The sequence below is a fragment of the Micromys minutus genome (genome assembly GCF_963924665.1).
Source record: "Micromys minutus genome assembly, chromosome: 1".
Taxonomy (NCBI): Eukaryota; Metazoa; Chordata; class Mammalia; order Rodentia; family Muridae; genus Micromys; species Micromys minutus.
The window spans coordinates 162418667-162432787 of NC_137969.1; the positions used below are offsets into that span (position 1 = coordinate 162418667).

Sequence of the window (14121 nt, forward strand, 5' to 3'; positions counted from 1 at the left end):
GTTTAAGTCCTGCTTGTCCACTGTCTAGCTGTGTAACAGACATGTTAGAACTGCTAACTAATGTTAGCACTGTTGGCCTTCTGCAGTGGTTTCGAGTTAATACATATAATGTGTTCGAAAGAGTGCTTCCATGTATTTAAAATTAATAAGCATTTACTCTATTTTAGGTACCGTGTTATCCTTTATTTTCTCTTTTAATCATTAAAACAGCTCTATAGGGCTGATATTGTTATTTTCAGTTGACATGTAACCTGAGGTTCAGAGACAGAAACATAATTGTTAATATCATAATTATGAAGTGTTTGCAGTTTGAATCCAAGAAGCCTGACATGTCTTTTGAACCAGTAACATTTTATTTTGAATTAATCAGAATAGCAATAAATTCTCATATTTATGAAGTGTCAAGAATAAAGAACATGGGGGAGTGGAAAGTATGATCAGAATAAATTGTGTGGAAAAAAAGAATAAAAGAACATGAATGTAACTTGTAATTGTAATTAAACACTGGTTGAGAAAATGCTTTTATATGCTTTGGAAGTTTTATATATTACCAGGAAGCAGTAAAGGGTTGTGAACCTCAAATCAATAAGAGCGTAATTACCAAAATTAAAATATTCATGGTGAATTTACTAAATATTTATTAGATTTAGTAAAAAGTCAGTGAGAAGACAGTCTGGCTGACTTCTAACAGTGTCCACTGGAGGTTTGGCTTTCATCTTGTGCAAGGCAATGAAGGCTTTGTGCTCCCTCTAGAGGTCATTAAGAGTTTATGATTTGTTTTGAGTAGAAAAACTTTGGAAATCTGAATTAAAAAATTGACTCATCTCTGTTGAAGTCCTTAGTGATAAAAATCCTCGCATTTGAGCCCTGAGCTGTCAGACTCCTTAGTTATCACCACGCTGCTAGGGACAGTCTACTCTCCAGTTTCTATGTCCTGCTGCCAAAACATGCCCCTGGCCAGGACAGCTCTGCCGGCGCTGGCCGCCTTGCTTTGCAGTATAAACAGAAACAGTTTGCAGCGGTTGACTATTCATGGACTCAGAAAACAGGGAGCAGTGCCCTTTCCAGAGAACTGCTTTGCTTTTATATATTTTGTATGAAAGTGCATATTTGGTTTTATCTTACTTAGTATTCTATGACCTTAGGTGATTATTTTACTGCTTGCTCTCCCATTTTTAACCCACACTTGGAGTTGATGAAGCTGCTTCACATAGTGTACACAGTAGGTGTCAGGTAAATGTCTCCCTAGAAGCATGACACTCAGGAGAAATTTTTTTCTTTTTTACTAAGTGAAGTGGAAATACAAGACAAATGAAATCAAGAAAAAAAAAGGCTAAATGTTTAGCCCGAGCTGTAATTGGTACTGAGGAGGGAAGAAAGAGATCAGGTCCATCAGCTGATGGACATCTGAGTTGTTTCTCTGCGTTGGCTATGGTGTGGAATGCTGTTTTGAACACCTGAGTGTAAATTTGTGTGTGTGTTTGCTTCTCTTAGACATGTACCTAGAAGCAGAGTTGATAAGTAGTGGGTAAATCTATAGTCAACATTTTGGGAAACTTTGGGATATTATTTCAGATATTTTACATTTTCTTTTTTTTTTCCTCTATACCCTTACCAATTCTTGTCTTACTTTCTAAAATTCTAGCTATGCTAGTGAGGATCGCGTGATATGTTGATTGTAGTTTAGATGTTTAGTTTTTGGTGGTTAATGATGTCGGTTATCTTTTCATGGTTATTTGTGTATCTTATTGGAGAGGTGTTTACTTAGATTCTTTGCCTTTTTAAAGGTTTTTCTTGTTAACTATTTCTGGACAGTCTCATGTATGTTTATAAGATTTATGATTTATAAATATGTTCTTATTTAATTTTCTTGATATCATATAAAACACAAATGTCTTTATTTGTTGCAGTCTAATTGCTTTATTTTTGTTGCATTATCTTTGGTGTTATTCCTAAGGCACCAACTGTTGCCTAACCTTGGCTCACAAATATTTATTTCTGGAGCTGGAGAGATGGCTCAGTGGTTAAACACACTGGCTGCTTTCTCAGAGGACCTGGATTTAATACCCAGCAATTATGTGGTTGTAACTCCAGAGGTCTGACACCTTCACACAGACATACATGCAGGGAAAACACCAATGCACATAAAATAATAATTATTTAAAAGGTTGCTCCCCTTTCTTTCTGTGACCCTGAGGGTTGAGCCTGTAGCTTCCCCCAGGCTGGGCAGATGCTCTTCCTCTCACTCCCATACTCCTAAGTACGCTTTAAACAAGTCCTGAGGTTTTGGTGCAGGTCCCTTTACACCGTAGATCCACTTAATATTTTTTTTTTGTATGATCCTAGTACCTTTAGATTCTTGTCTGACTTGAGAGACTGTCTGTGCTTATTTCAATACTGGCTTTATTATTTCTTAAATGAGGAGTTGGGCTCAGTGGTGCTTAAGCGCTGTGTAGCACTTTCTGTGTAACTACAGCTTAGTCGTCTTACTGTTCTTTTTAATAGTACCATTGTTTGTTGCAATGACCAAAACCCATGTGATAGCAGCTTCAAAAGAAGCATTTTATACCTGGCAATATCGTGTGGCAAAGAAGCTCACAGCATTGGAAATTAATCAGATCACACGGGCTCGAAAAGAAGGAAGAGAGAGGTATGTTTTTTTTGATACATATTTTTAATAACACAACCATACCATATTGAATCCAGAAATAGTTAATTATCTATTGCCATTCTTGAAAAATGTACATTGCCTTGATTAATAGAAACACTTTTATTTAATTTAAATAGCTTTTAAATGGTTCTATTTAAATTTACCAAAGTAAAAGAAAGTTGGCATGATGTAAACAAAATAGAACAAGACAAAACCCCCATATTGATAAAGGCCGGAAATCTGTGGCGATTTATTTGGTTAGGAAATGGCTGTGTGACTCATGCCACATGTTAATGGTACAATGAAATTATTGTCATTCAGTTAAGAAATGAGGATCTAGCTGAAGCCTCACCCCCATAGGCTAGTTGTATAGGGATTTTTCTAGGAGGTGATCCTAGCATCCACCACCAGGGGAGATGCAGGTCCTTACACACAGGTATGGAGGGAGGGCTTTACGTAGGGGTGAGCTGGGCATGTGGTTTCTTTCCAAAGCCCTGGATTCTGGGAGTCTGAATTGGAGTGATTTCTGGTAAGTGGGGAGAAAGAGGGCCCTGACACTCAGATACTCGAGGACAAAGGGACTCCTGAAGTATAAGCTTTCAATATGAAGATGTGTAAATGTGTTCGGTAAATAACTGGAAGTTCTGTATAAAGTTATTACTTCACACGCCTGAAGTTGCAGTGGACAGGAGGACGAGGCAGGAGGATTCTAAGTTTGAGATATACCCAGGCTACATAGAGACTATAAGCAAGCAAGCAGCAAGCAAACAGCAGGCAAGCAAATAAACTAATAAGCAAACAGTTATTCTTGACCAACAGTGAGGCAAAAATCTAACAGCTCAATGGACTTTATTGGGAATGCATAACTTGGTTGTTCACAGTGGGGCATGATTTTACTGAACAAATGACTTATATAACTCTAAATCTTTGGTGGATAGTCTCTGCTTTTATGAGATTCACCTGTATCAAGAACTCTTTTTAAAAAATCAGGGTTTTTCTGTTAGAAAAGAATGCTTACTGTAGTCATTCAGTCCTTAGTTGTAGAGATTATGAAGTAATATAATCCCCACTTTCTTCAAGCTTCTTTTTTTTTTTTTCTTAACAGAATTTATCACGTTGATGATGTACCTTCTGGATCTGTGGATGGGGTGTTTGATTATAGTAAAGCCATTCAAGTAGGTGACTTGATTTGCTCAGTGTCAGTGTCTGCAGATAAGGAAATACTGTAATTTTATTAGACATGAACAAGAGTTTTGTTCTAGCAAATAAGGCATCATTGTAACAATTCCTTAAACACTGTCCCATCTGTGTTTCATATGTTTGTTAGGGACCCAAACTCAGGTCCCACAGCCTATCCAGCAGGCACTTTCCTACCAAGCCATCTTTGCAGCCCCACATTTAAAATGTTCTAAGTTTATGACTTTGTAACTTTTGGGCTGCATTTGTCGCTATTTGGGCCACACCTGTCTGTGAGTTGTGGTGACTGAACTGTTGGTAATTTTATCACTTATAGGAACTTTCTCCATGCTCTTTCCTTTTCTCATGTTCCCCAGTCGAGAGAAGAGTCAGTTTCTGGCAGTTCTCCGGAGACAACAGTCTGACTTCTGGCTGATTGCTTTGTCAGATATATATATACTAGCTATGGTGACTGGCTCTTTTCGATAAACATGATGCCCTTTATTTAGATCCAGGTGGCTGCAGGGTTCTCCCATTTTACCCTTCTGGTGGCATGTGCTTACCTCCCTGAGCACAGCTTTAAGAGCTAAGCTTAGGCATTTTACCATCTACTTCTGCCTATGTGCTTTTATAATCCACTTTTATCTTTTTAAAAAGACTACCTATAATTAGATGTTTGGAAGTTGATTTTTTTTAAGTAATCCCTTGGGGATCAAGATTTTACTGAAGTAGCATTAGTACTTACTTCAGTGATTGACACATAGTAGGTACTCAGCAAATAAAATTGTTACATCAACAAATGTATTGTTATATATTTTAATAATTGCATATGAGTTTGGGACCTCCTTTGTTATTCAATAAATATTACATAAAATGATTGATTAATTTTAGGGTACGAGGGATCCAATTTGTGCCATTACTGCATCTGATAAGACATTGATTGTGGTAAGTTGAAATAAACTCATTTTATGAATAAACTTGTTTAAGTTACAGAGTAAGGGTAAAGCAAGTATTTTGGATTTAGATTATCATCTTCTGGATGTCCTATGTTTCTCAAAGTCTGATAGAAGAAATGAGAAAGTTCTGAAGCTTGTGCACATATTATCAATCATTTGTAAAAATATTAGCTACTTGTAAAATCAGCAGGTGTGGAGAGCTGAGAAGGGCACAGATGTGGGGCTGACCACAGGTTGAAAGTCCTACAGTCAGCAGAGGCAGAGGCCGTACGGAAAGCACCGACTGAGAGGATTTCCCCTGTATGTAGCCCAGGAACTTATACCGGCTCTAGATGATGTACAATCATAAAACAGAATGAAATGGTGTATTTTTCCAGCCAGTAAAGTTGAGGAGTCCCTGGCAATATTTTGCTAAAATTTAAAAACAGAAGCAATAGTATGCTGTTTTTTCTTGAGCTCTGACATTTGAAAACATGAATGTCAGAAGTAACTGACTCAGTAGTGCATTTGAGTTGAGCAGAGGCTCACCTGTGGCCTGCTGAGTTCTCTAGCAGTCCGCCCATTTTGTGGGGAAATGCTCTTAGGAACTTTGTATCCTATGGCTTTCCCGCTTTTCTGATAGGTCCTGCTTGAGCATCATACTGAGGAATCCTTGCTCTTTGGCTAAAACGGGCGGGTTAGCCCATTGCCCCACATGGCTCAAGTGTAGACGAGTTTGAAAGCCAGCCTTCCCCCTGCTCCTCTGCTGCATTTGTTGCTCATCTGCACACTGGCATGCCCGTCCAGGGAATGTATGTATACACCGTGTCAGTTTTAAAATAGTGCTCAAGGGATTGCTGCTTCTCCATAACCTTTCTTCTTGCCAGAAGCTGATGTTCTGGGATGGACGGCTAGGCTTCAGGATCAGCTGTTTCATACCCTGACCTTCCATTTCAGATCTGTGCAATGTGACTGAGTAGATACTTCGGCAGCCTTTAGTCTACTCTGAATATTAACCTAAATTATAAGCAGCCTTAAATGTTTCTTGGATAGGAATCAGTGTATTACATCTTTGTCCTGACTTCTTTCTTGAATATTCTATGAGGAAAAATTAGACCACTTACAGGTGCTGTTAAAAGATTCAAGTTAGGAGTTAAACATAGACTTGGCCACAGCAGAATTGAGCACTTGCTAGGTCCCTGTCACTTGGGTTTGAAAATATAGAGAGACCCGTATTTACAGCTTGATGCTCTTATGGTAAATATGCTATAGTAACCAGAGGTCATTTCCATAGGGGCGGGAATCTGGCATCATCCAGAGGTACAGCTTTCCTAATGTTGCTTTGATTCAAAAATACTCCCTGGATTGCCGAGCCTGCCAGTTATCTCTGAACTGCAACTCCAGGTAAGCTAGAGACTTCTCCTGGGCGCCAGGCTGTGCGTGGGGATGGTTAGGTTTGCGCGGTAATGTGCTGACTTACAATAATGTGGTGAACTTGTTGAGTACACTTCACTGTTTTTGTTTAAATGGACATTCTGGTACGGTTTTTTATTTTTACTCTTGAAACTTAACATTAACTATTTTATATTTTGACACTGTCTGGTATTGGGTAAGTTTTTCATAAAAAGTCACAAAATAAAGAATAGTTTCTATCCTCTGTTAAATTTGTGTAAAAAGTTTTAAAGTAACTTCCACCATATTCAGGTTTCTGATAAACGGGTTTGACTTGATGATTACTGAAAGCATTTTTCCCTCCCCCAACGCCATGACTTTCAGTCGTCTTGCTGTCATCGACGTCACAGGAGTCTTGACTTTCTTTGACTTGGACACTCGGCTGACCGACAGTACGGGGCAGCAAGTGGTTGGCGAGTTGCTAAAACTGGAGCGCAAAGATGTCTGGGATATGAAGTGGGCCAAGGACAACCCCGATTTGTTTGCAATGATGGAGAAGACGAGAATGTATGTCTTCAGAAACTTGGATCCTGAGGTACAGACAAGAAATAAGTGTTAACAGTCTATAAGTAATGAGCCAAACTCAAAACCCGGAGATCCCTCCCTTTTCCTTTGAGAAACGTATTGGCATTGCGGCATACATTTGTGAAAATAAGTTTAAAACTTTCAGTGAGGTTTAAACTATTAGGTTCAGAGTCGGAATAACACCTCTAAAATATATTTGCCTTCTCCAAAAGGCACCTCTCAGCACTACTTAGCCTTTTAAAAGATGGGCTCATAGATGAGTGGGAGGCATATGCTTGTAATCCCGGCATATGAGAGGTCAAGGGAGGAGAACCATGTGCTCTGAGGCTAGCCTGGGCTATCTAGGACCTTCCAGGCCAACTTGGATCATGGTTCAGACCTTATCTGAAACCAAAACTGAGCCCACCATCACAGAATCATGACAATTAATAAATAGTCCTGTTTTCTTTTTCTCTTATCAAAATTCAAGGAAAAGTAAAGAAAATCACCAGGTTTATTTGCTGTATGTTTGAAATGGCCTCTTCATTCTCCTGTACTTATGTGTCTAGAGTATGCTTACCTCACCTTTCTCTTTTTAATCCTTTTTAAAAAATTTTATTTTATTTTTATACTCAAGATTTTATTCCCTTCCTGGTCCACCCTCCTACTGTTCCACATCCCATACCTCTTCCCACCCACCCTGTCTCCACTTGGATGTCCTGACCCCACTAGAGCTCTAAACTTCCTGGGGCCTCCAGTCTCCTGAGGGTTAGGTGCATCTCTGACTGAACCCAGACCAGAGAGTCCTCTGCTGTATATGTGTTGTGGGCCTCATATCAGCTGGTGTGTGCTGCCTGGTTGGTGATCCAGTGTTTGAGAGATATCAGGGGTCCAGGTCAATTGAGACTGCTGGTCCTCTTACAAGGTCATCCTCCTCCTCAGATTTTCTCCAGCTTTTCTCTTCTTGTTGATGTCTGACAAGGCCATCCTCTGCTACATAAGCTCCTGGAGCCATGGATCCCTCCATGTGTATATGTGTTTGGTTGGTGGTTTAGTCTCTGGGAGCTGTGGTGGGTTTGGTTAGTTGATAATTTTGTTCTTCCAATGGGGCTGCCCTTTCAGCTCCTTCAGCCCTTTTTCTAGCTCCTTCATTGGGGTCTCTATGTTCACTCCATGGTTAGCTACAAACATCCTTCTCTGTGTGGCTCTGAAAGAGTCTCTGAGGATGCATTCATGTCAAGTTCCTGCCAGTAAGTACTACTTGGCATCAGCAATAGTTCGTGGGTTTATTGGGTGCATATGGGATGGATCCCCAGGTGAAGCAGTCTCTGGATGATCTTTTCTCCAATCCCTGCTCCTCTATTTGTTCCTTTATTTCTTCCCATGAGTGTTTAGTTCTCCCTTCTAAGAAGGACTGAGGTGTCCACCTTCTGGCCTTCCTTCTCTTTGAGCTTCATAATTTCTGTGAATTGTTTCTTGGGTATTCCATGCTTTTTTGGGCTAGTATCTGCTTATTAGTAAGTACATACCATGAATGTTCTTTTGTGACTGGGTTACCTCACTCAGGATGATAGTTTCAAGTTCCACCCATTTGCCTAGAAATCTCATGAAGTCATTGTTTTTAATAGCTGAGTAGTACTCCATTGTGTATGTGTACCACAATTTCTGTATCCATTCCTCTGTTGAAGGACATCTGGGTTCTTTCCAGCTCCTGGCTATTATAAATAAAGCTGCTATAAACATGGTGGAACATGAGTCCTTGTTAGATGTTGGTGCTTCTTTTGGGTATGCCCAGGAGTGGTATAACTGGATCCTCAGGTAGTACTATGTCCAATTTTCTGAGGAACTGCCAGACTGATTTCCAGAGTGGTTGTACCAGCTTACAACCCCACCAACAGTGGAGGAGTGTTCTTGTTTCTCCACATCCTTGACAGCATCTGCTGTCACCTGAGTTTTTGATCTTAGCCTTTCTGACTGGTGTGATGTGGAATCTTAGGGTTGTTTAAATTTTCATTTCCTTGATGACTAGGGATGTTGAACATTTTTTATTTTTATTTTTGGTGCTTCTCAGCCATCGATATTCTTCAGCTGAGATTTTTTTTGTTTAGCACTGTACCCCATTTTTAATAGGATTATTTGATTCTCTAGAGTCTAACTTCTTGAGTTCTTTGTATGTATTGTATACTAGCCCTCTTTGAGATGTAGGATTGGTAAAGATCTTTTTCCAATCTGTTGGTTGCTGTTTTGTCCTTTTGACAGTGTCCTTTGCCTTACAGAAGCTTTGCAATTTCATGAGGTCCCATTTGTCCCTGTGCCTATGTGTTCTAAGCTCTTCCCCACTTTCTCTTCTAATAGTTTCAGTGCACCTGGTTTTATGTGGATGTCTTTGATCCACTTGGACTTGAGCTTTGTATAAGGAGATAAGAAAGGATCGATATGCATTCTTTTAGTGCGCTGACTGTCAGTTGAAACACCATCTGTTGAAGAGGCTGTCCTTTTTTCATTAAATGTTTTTAGCTCCTTTGTCAAAGACCAAGTGACAATAGGTGTTGATTTCTGGGTTTTCAATTCTATTCCACTGATCTACCTGCCTGTCTCTGTACCAGTATCATGCAGTTTTTATCATGATTGATCTGTAATACAGCTTGAGGTCAGGGATGGTGATTCCCCCAGAAATTTTTTTATTGTTGAGAATAGTTTTTGCTATTCTGGGTTTTTTTTTTTTTTTTTTTTTTTTTTTTGTTATTCCAAATGAATTTGCAAATTGCTCTTTCCAACTCTATGAAGAATTGAGTTGGAATTTTGATGGGGATTGCATTGAGTCTGTAGATTGCTTTTGGCAAGATGGCCATTTTTACTATATAAATCCTGGGAATCCATGAGCATGGGAGATCTTTCCATTTTCTGAGATCTTCTTCAATTTCATTTTTCAGCGATATGAAGTTCTTGTCATACAGATCTTTCACTTCCTTGATTAGAAGCACACCAAGGTATTTTATATTGTTTGTGACTATTTTGAAGGGTGTCGTTTTCTTATTTTTTTTCAGCCTTTTTATCCTTTGAGTAGAGGAAAGCTACTGATTTGTTTGAGTTAATTTTATATTCAGCCACTTTGCTGAAGTTGTTTATCAGCTGTGAAGGTTCTCTGGTGGAATTTTTGGGCTCACTTAAGTATACTATCATGTCATCGGCAAATAGTGATATTTTGACTTCTTCCTTTCCGATTCATATTCCTTTCACCACTTTTTGTTGTCTAATTGCTCTGACTAGTACTTCAAGTACTATATTGAATAGGTAGGGGGAGAGCGGGCAGCCTTCTCGAGTCCCTGATTTTAATGGGATTGCTTCAAGTTTCTCACCATTTAGTTAGATGTTGGCTACTGGTCTGCTGTACAGTGCTTTTACTATGTTTAGGTATGGGCCTTGAAAACCTGATCTTTCCAAGACTTTTAACCTGAAGGGGTGCTGAATTTTGTCAAATGCTTTCTCAGCATCTAAAGAGATGATCATGTGTTCTTTTTTCTTTGAGTTTGTTTATATAGTGGATTATGTTGATGGATTTCCATATATTGAATTATCCCTTTACCCCTGGAATGAAGCCTACTAGATCATGATGGATGATTGTTTTGATGTGTTCTTGGATTTGGTTTGTGAGAATTTTATTCAGTATTTTTGCATCAATATTCATAAGGGAGATTGGTCTGAAGTTTTCTTTCGTTGTTGAGTCTTTGTGTGGTTTAGGTATAAGTGTAATTGCGGCTTCATAGAAGGAGTTGGGTAGTGTTCCTTCTGTTTCTGTTTTGTGAAATAGTTTAGAGAGTATTGGTATTAGGTCTTCTTTTTGAAGGTCTGATAGAATTCTGGACTAAATCCATCTATCCTGGGCTTTTTTTGGTTGGGGAATTTTGATGACTGTTTCTATTTCTTTAGGGGTCATGGGACTGTTTAGATGGTTTATCTGATCCTGATTTCACTTTGGTACCTGGTATCTGTCTAGAAAATTGTCTATTTCCTCTAGATTTTCCAGTTTTGTTGAGTATAGGCTTTCTGTAGTAGGATCGGATGATTTCTTGAATTTTCTCTGTTTTTGTTGTTATGTCTCCCTTTTAATTTATGATTTTGTTAATTTGGATACTGTCATTGTGCCCTCTGGTTAGTCTGGCTAGGGGTTTATTGATCTTGTTGATTTTCTCAAGAAAACAGCTTCTGGTTTTGTTGATTCTTTGTATAGTTCTTTTTGTTTCTACTTGGTTGATTTTGGCCCTTAGTTTATTTCCTGCCATCTACTCCTCTTGGCCGTATTTGATTATTTTTCTTCTAGGGCTTTCAGCTGTGCTGTCAAGCCGCTAGTGTATGCTTACTCCAGTTTCTTTTTGGAAGCACTCAGAGCTATAAGTTTTCCTCTCAGTACTGCTTTCATTGCATCCCATAGGTTTGGGTTTGTTGTGCCTTCATTTTCATTAAATTCTAAAAAGTCTTTGATTTCTTTCTTTAATTCTCCCATGACCAAGTTATCATTGAGTAGAGCATTGTTTAGCTTCCATGTGTATGTGGCCTTTCTGTTGTTTTGTTGTTATTGAGTACCAGTCTTAGTTCATGGTGATCTGATAGGATGCATGGGATTATTTCAGTCTTCTTTTATCTCTTGAGGCCTGTTTTGTGACCGAAAGTTTTGGAGAAGGCACCACGAGGTGCTGAGAAGAAGGGATATTCTTTTGTTTTAGGATGAAATGTCCTATAGATATCTGTTAAATCCATTTGGTTCATAACTTCTGTTAGTTTCACTGTGTCTCTGTCCAGTTTCTGCTTCCATGATCTGTTCATTGATGAGAGTGGGGTGTTGATGTCTCCCACTATTACTGTGTGTGGTGCAATGTATGCTTTGAACTTTAGTAGAGTTTCTTTTATGAAAATGGGTGTCTTTGCATTTGGAAGATAGATGTTCAGAATTGAGAGTTCATCTTGGTATATTTTTCCTTTGATGAGTATGAACTACCCTTCCTTATCTTCTTTGACAATTTTTGGTGAAAAGCCAGTTTTATTTGATTTTAGAATGGCTATTCCAGCTTGTTTCTTGGGCTCATTTGCTTGAAAAATTGTTTTCCAGCCTTTTACTCTGAGATAATATCTGTCTTTGTCACTGAGGTGTGTTTCCTATATGCAGCAAAATGCTGGATCCTGTTTATATATCCAGTCTGTGAGTCTATGTCTTTTTATTGGAAAATTGAGTCCATTGATGCTAAGAGATATTAAGGATCAGTTATTGTTGTTTACTGTTATTTATGTTGTTAGAGGTAGAATTACATTTGTGTGGCTACCTTCTTTTGGGTTTGTTGCAAGAAGTTTACTTTTTTTTTATTTTCCTAGGGTGTCGTTTTCCTCCTTATGCTGGAGATTTCCATCTATTATCTTTTGTAGGGCTGAATTTGTGGGAAAATATTGTGTAAATATATTTTTGTCATGGAATATCTTGGTTTTTCCATCTATGGTAATTGAGAGTTTTACTGGGTATAGTAACCTGGGCTGGCATTTGTGTTTTCTTAGGGTCTGAATGACATCTGTTCATCATCTTCTAGCTTTCATGATCTCTATTGATAAGTCTGGAGTAATTATGGTCCGTCTGCCTTTATATGTTACTTGACCTTTTTCCCTTACTGCTTTTAATATTCTTTTTCTGCTTTGTTCATTTGGTGTTTTGCCTATTATGTGTCAAGAAGAATTTTTTTCTTGTCTAATCTGTTTGGAGTTCTGTAGGTTTTTTGTATGTTCATGGGCATCTCTTTCTTTAGGTTAAGGAAGCTTTCTTCTATAATTTTGTTGAAGATATTTACTGCCCCTTTAAGTTGGGAGTCTTCACTCTCTTCTATATCTATTATTCTTAGGTTTGGTCTTCTCATTGTTTCCTGGATTTCTTGGATGTTTTGGGTGAGGAGGTTTTTGCATTTTGTATTTTCTTTGACTGTTGTATCACTGTTTTCTATGGTATCTGTTGTCCCTGAGATTCTCTATTCTGTCTCTTGTATTCTGTTGGTGATGATTGCATCGATGATTCCTGATCTCTTTCCTAGGTTTTCTATCTCCAGGGTTGTCTCCCTTTGTGATTGTTTTGCTTGTTTGTTTTTATTTCCATTTTTAGATCCTGGATGGTGTTTTTGTTCAATTCCTTCACTTGTTTGGTAGTGTTCTCCTGTATTTCTTTAAGGGAGTTATGCATGTCCTTCCTAAAGTCCTCTATCATCATTATGAGATATGATTTTAAATCTGAATCTTGATTTTCAGGTGTGGTGGGGTATCCAGGATTTGCTGTACTGGGAGAACTGGGTCCTGATGATGCCAAGCAACCTTTGTTTCTGTTGCTTATGTTCTTGCACTTGCCACTTGCCATCTGGTTTTCTCTAGTGCTACCTGCCCTAGCTGTCGCTGACTGGAGCCTGTCCTTTTTGTGATCCTGATTGTGTCAGAACGCCTCAGAGTCTAGGTGTCTCTGTGATCCTGTGATTCTGGGATTCTGAGTGTGTCAGAGCTCCTGGGAGTCAAGTTTTCTCTGGGTGTTGCAGGAGTGGGGGTGGGGGCAGAGCCCTCAGTTTGCTCCCGGCACAGATACGAGTTGGAAGGAACTTGGGCTGGGCTGGGGTTTATGTGTCCCTGGTTCTTGTGGGGGTCCCAGTTATGTGTGTTGTGGCCTCAACTGTAACCTTGAATCTGTCAGAGCTCCAGTGCTCCTGGGTGTGTCATAGCTCCTCTATTCTGAGCCTGTTAACACACCTGTGATTCTTTGATTCTGTGATCCTGGGCCTGTTTACACACCTGTGATCCTGTGATCCTGGGCCTGTTTACACACCTGTGTCCTGGGCCTGCTTACTCACCTGTGTTCCTGTGATCCTGGGCCTGTTTACACACTTGTGATCCTGTGATCCTGGGCCTGTTTACACACCTGTGTTCCTGTGATCCTGTGATCCTGGGCATGTTAGAGCACCTGTATGAAGGGCTTCCTCTGGGTGTTGTGGGATTAGGTTCAGAACCAGCGCCCAAGGTCAGCTCAGGGCACAAGTTCAGATTGGAAGGGACACGCACCACTGGCTGGGCAAGGGTTCCTGCGTCCCTGGATCTCGGGGACTCAGTTACTCCAGCTTTTAGGACAGATGTGTCATCCTCACCTGTGATCCTGGGCATGTTAAGTACCTGGGTTTCCTCCCAGACAATGCTCTTAACCTCTGAGCCATCTCTCCAATTCCAAAAAGATTATTTTAAAAACAATTTTTGGATTACTAATGATTTTCAGTGTAAACTATTCTGTTTACCTCACGAGTGTAAATCACAAGAGATGAGTGAATGTCTCACTTATCCGTTTCGATTTGCTTTTTCTTGGGAAGAAATTGCATACTAAGGGCTTCCAGCTGTCCA

The 14121-nt window shown here is 39.4% G+C and overlaps 1 protein-coding gene across 2 annotated transcripts in view; it reads left to right on the forward strand.

Moving 5' to 3' along the window:
• WDR35 (WD repeat domain 35) overlaps positions 1-14121 on the forward strand; it is a 62069-nt gene that overhangs the window by 27037 nt on the left and 20911 nt on the right. For both annotated transcript variants that reach the window (XM_080932759.1, XM_080932760.1), the window contains 5 exons: positions 2506-2650; positions 3756-3825; positions 4718-4771; positions 6056-6165; positions 6538-6748. In XM_080932759.1, the coding sequence (XP_080788885.1) occupies positions 2506-2650; positions 3756-3825; positions 4718-4771; positions 6056-6165; positions 6538-6748 (590 nt within the window). The remainder of the gene's footprint in view (positions 1-2505; positions 2651-3755; positions 3826-4717; positions 4772-6055; positions 6166-6537; positions 6749-14121) is intronic.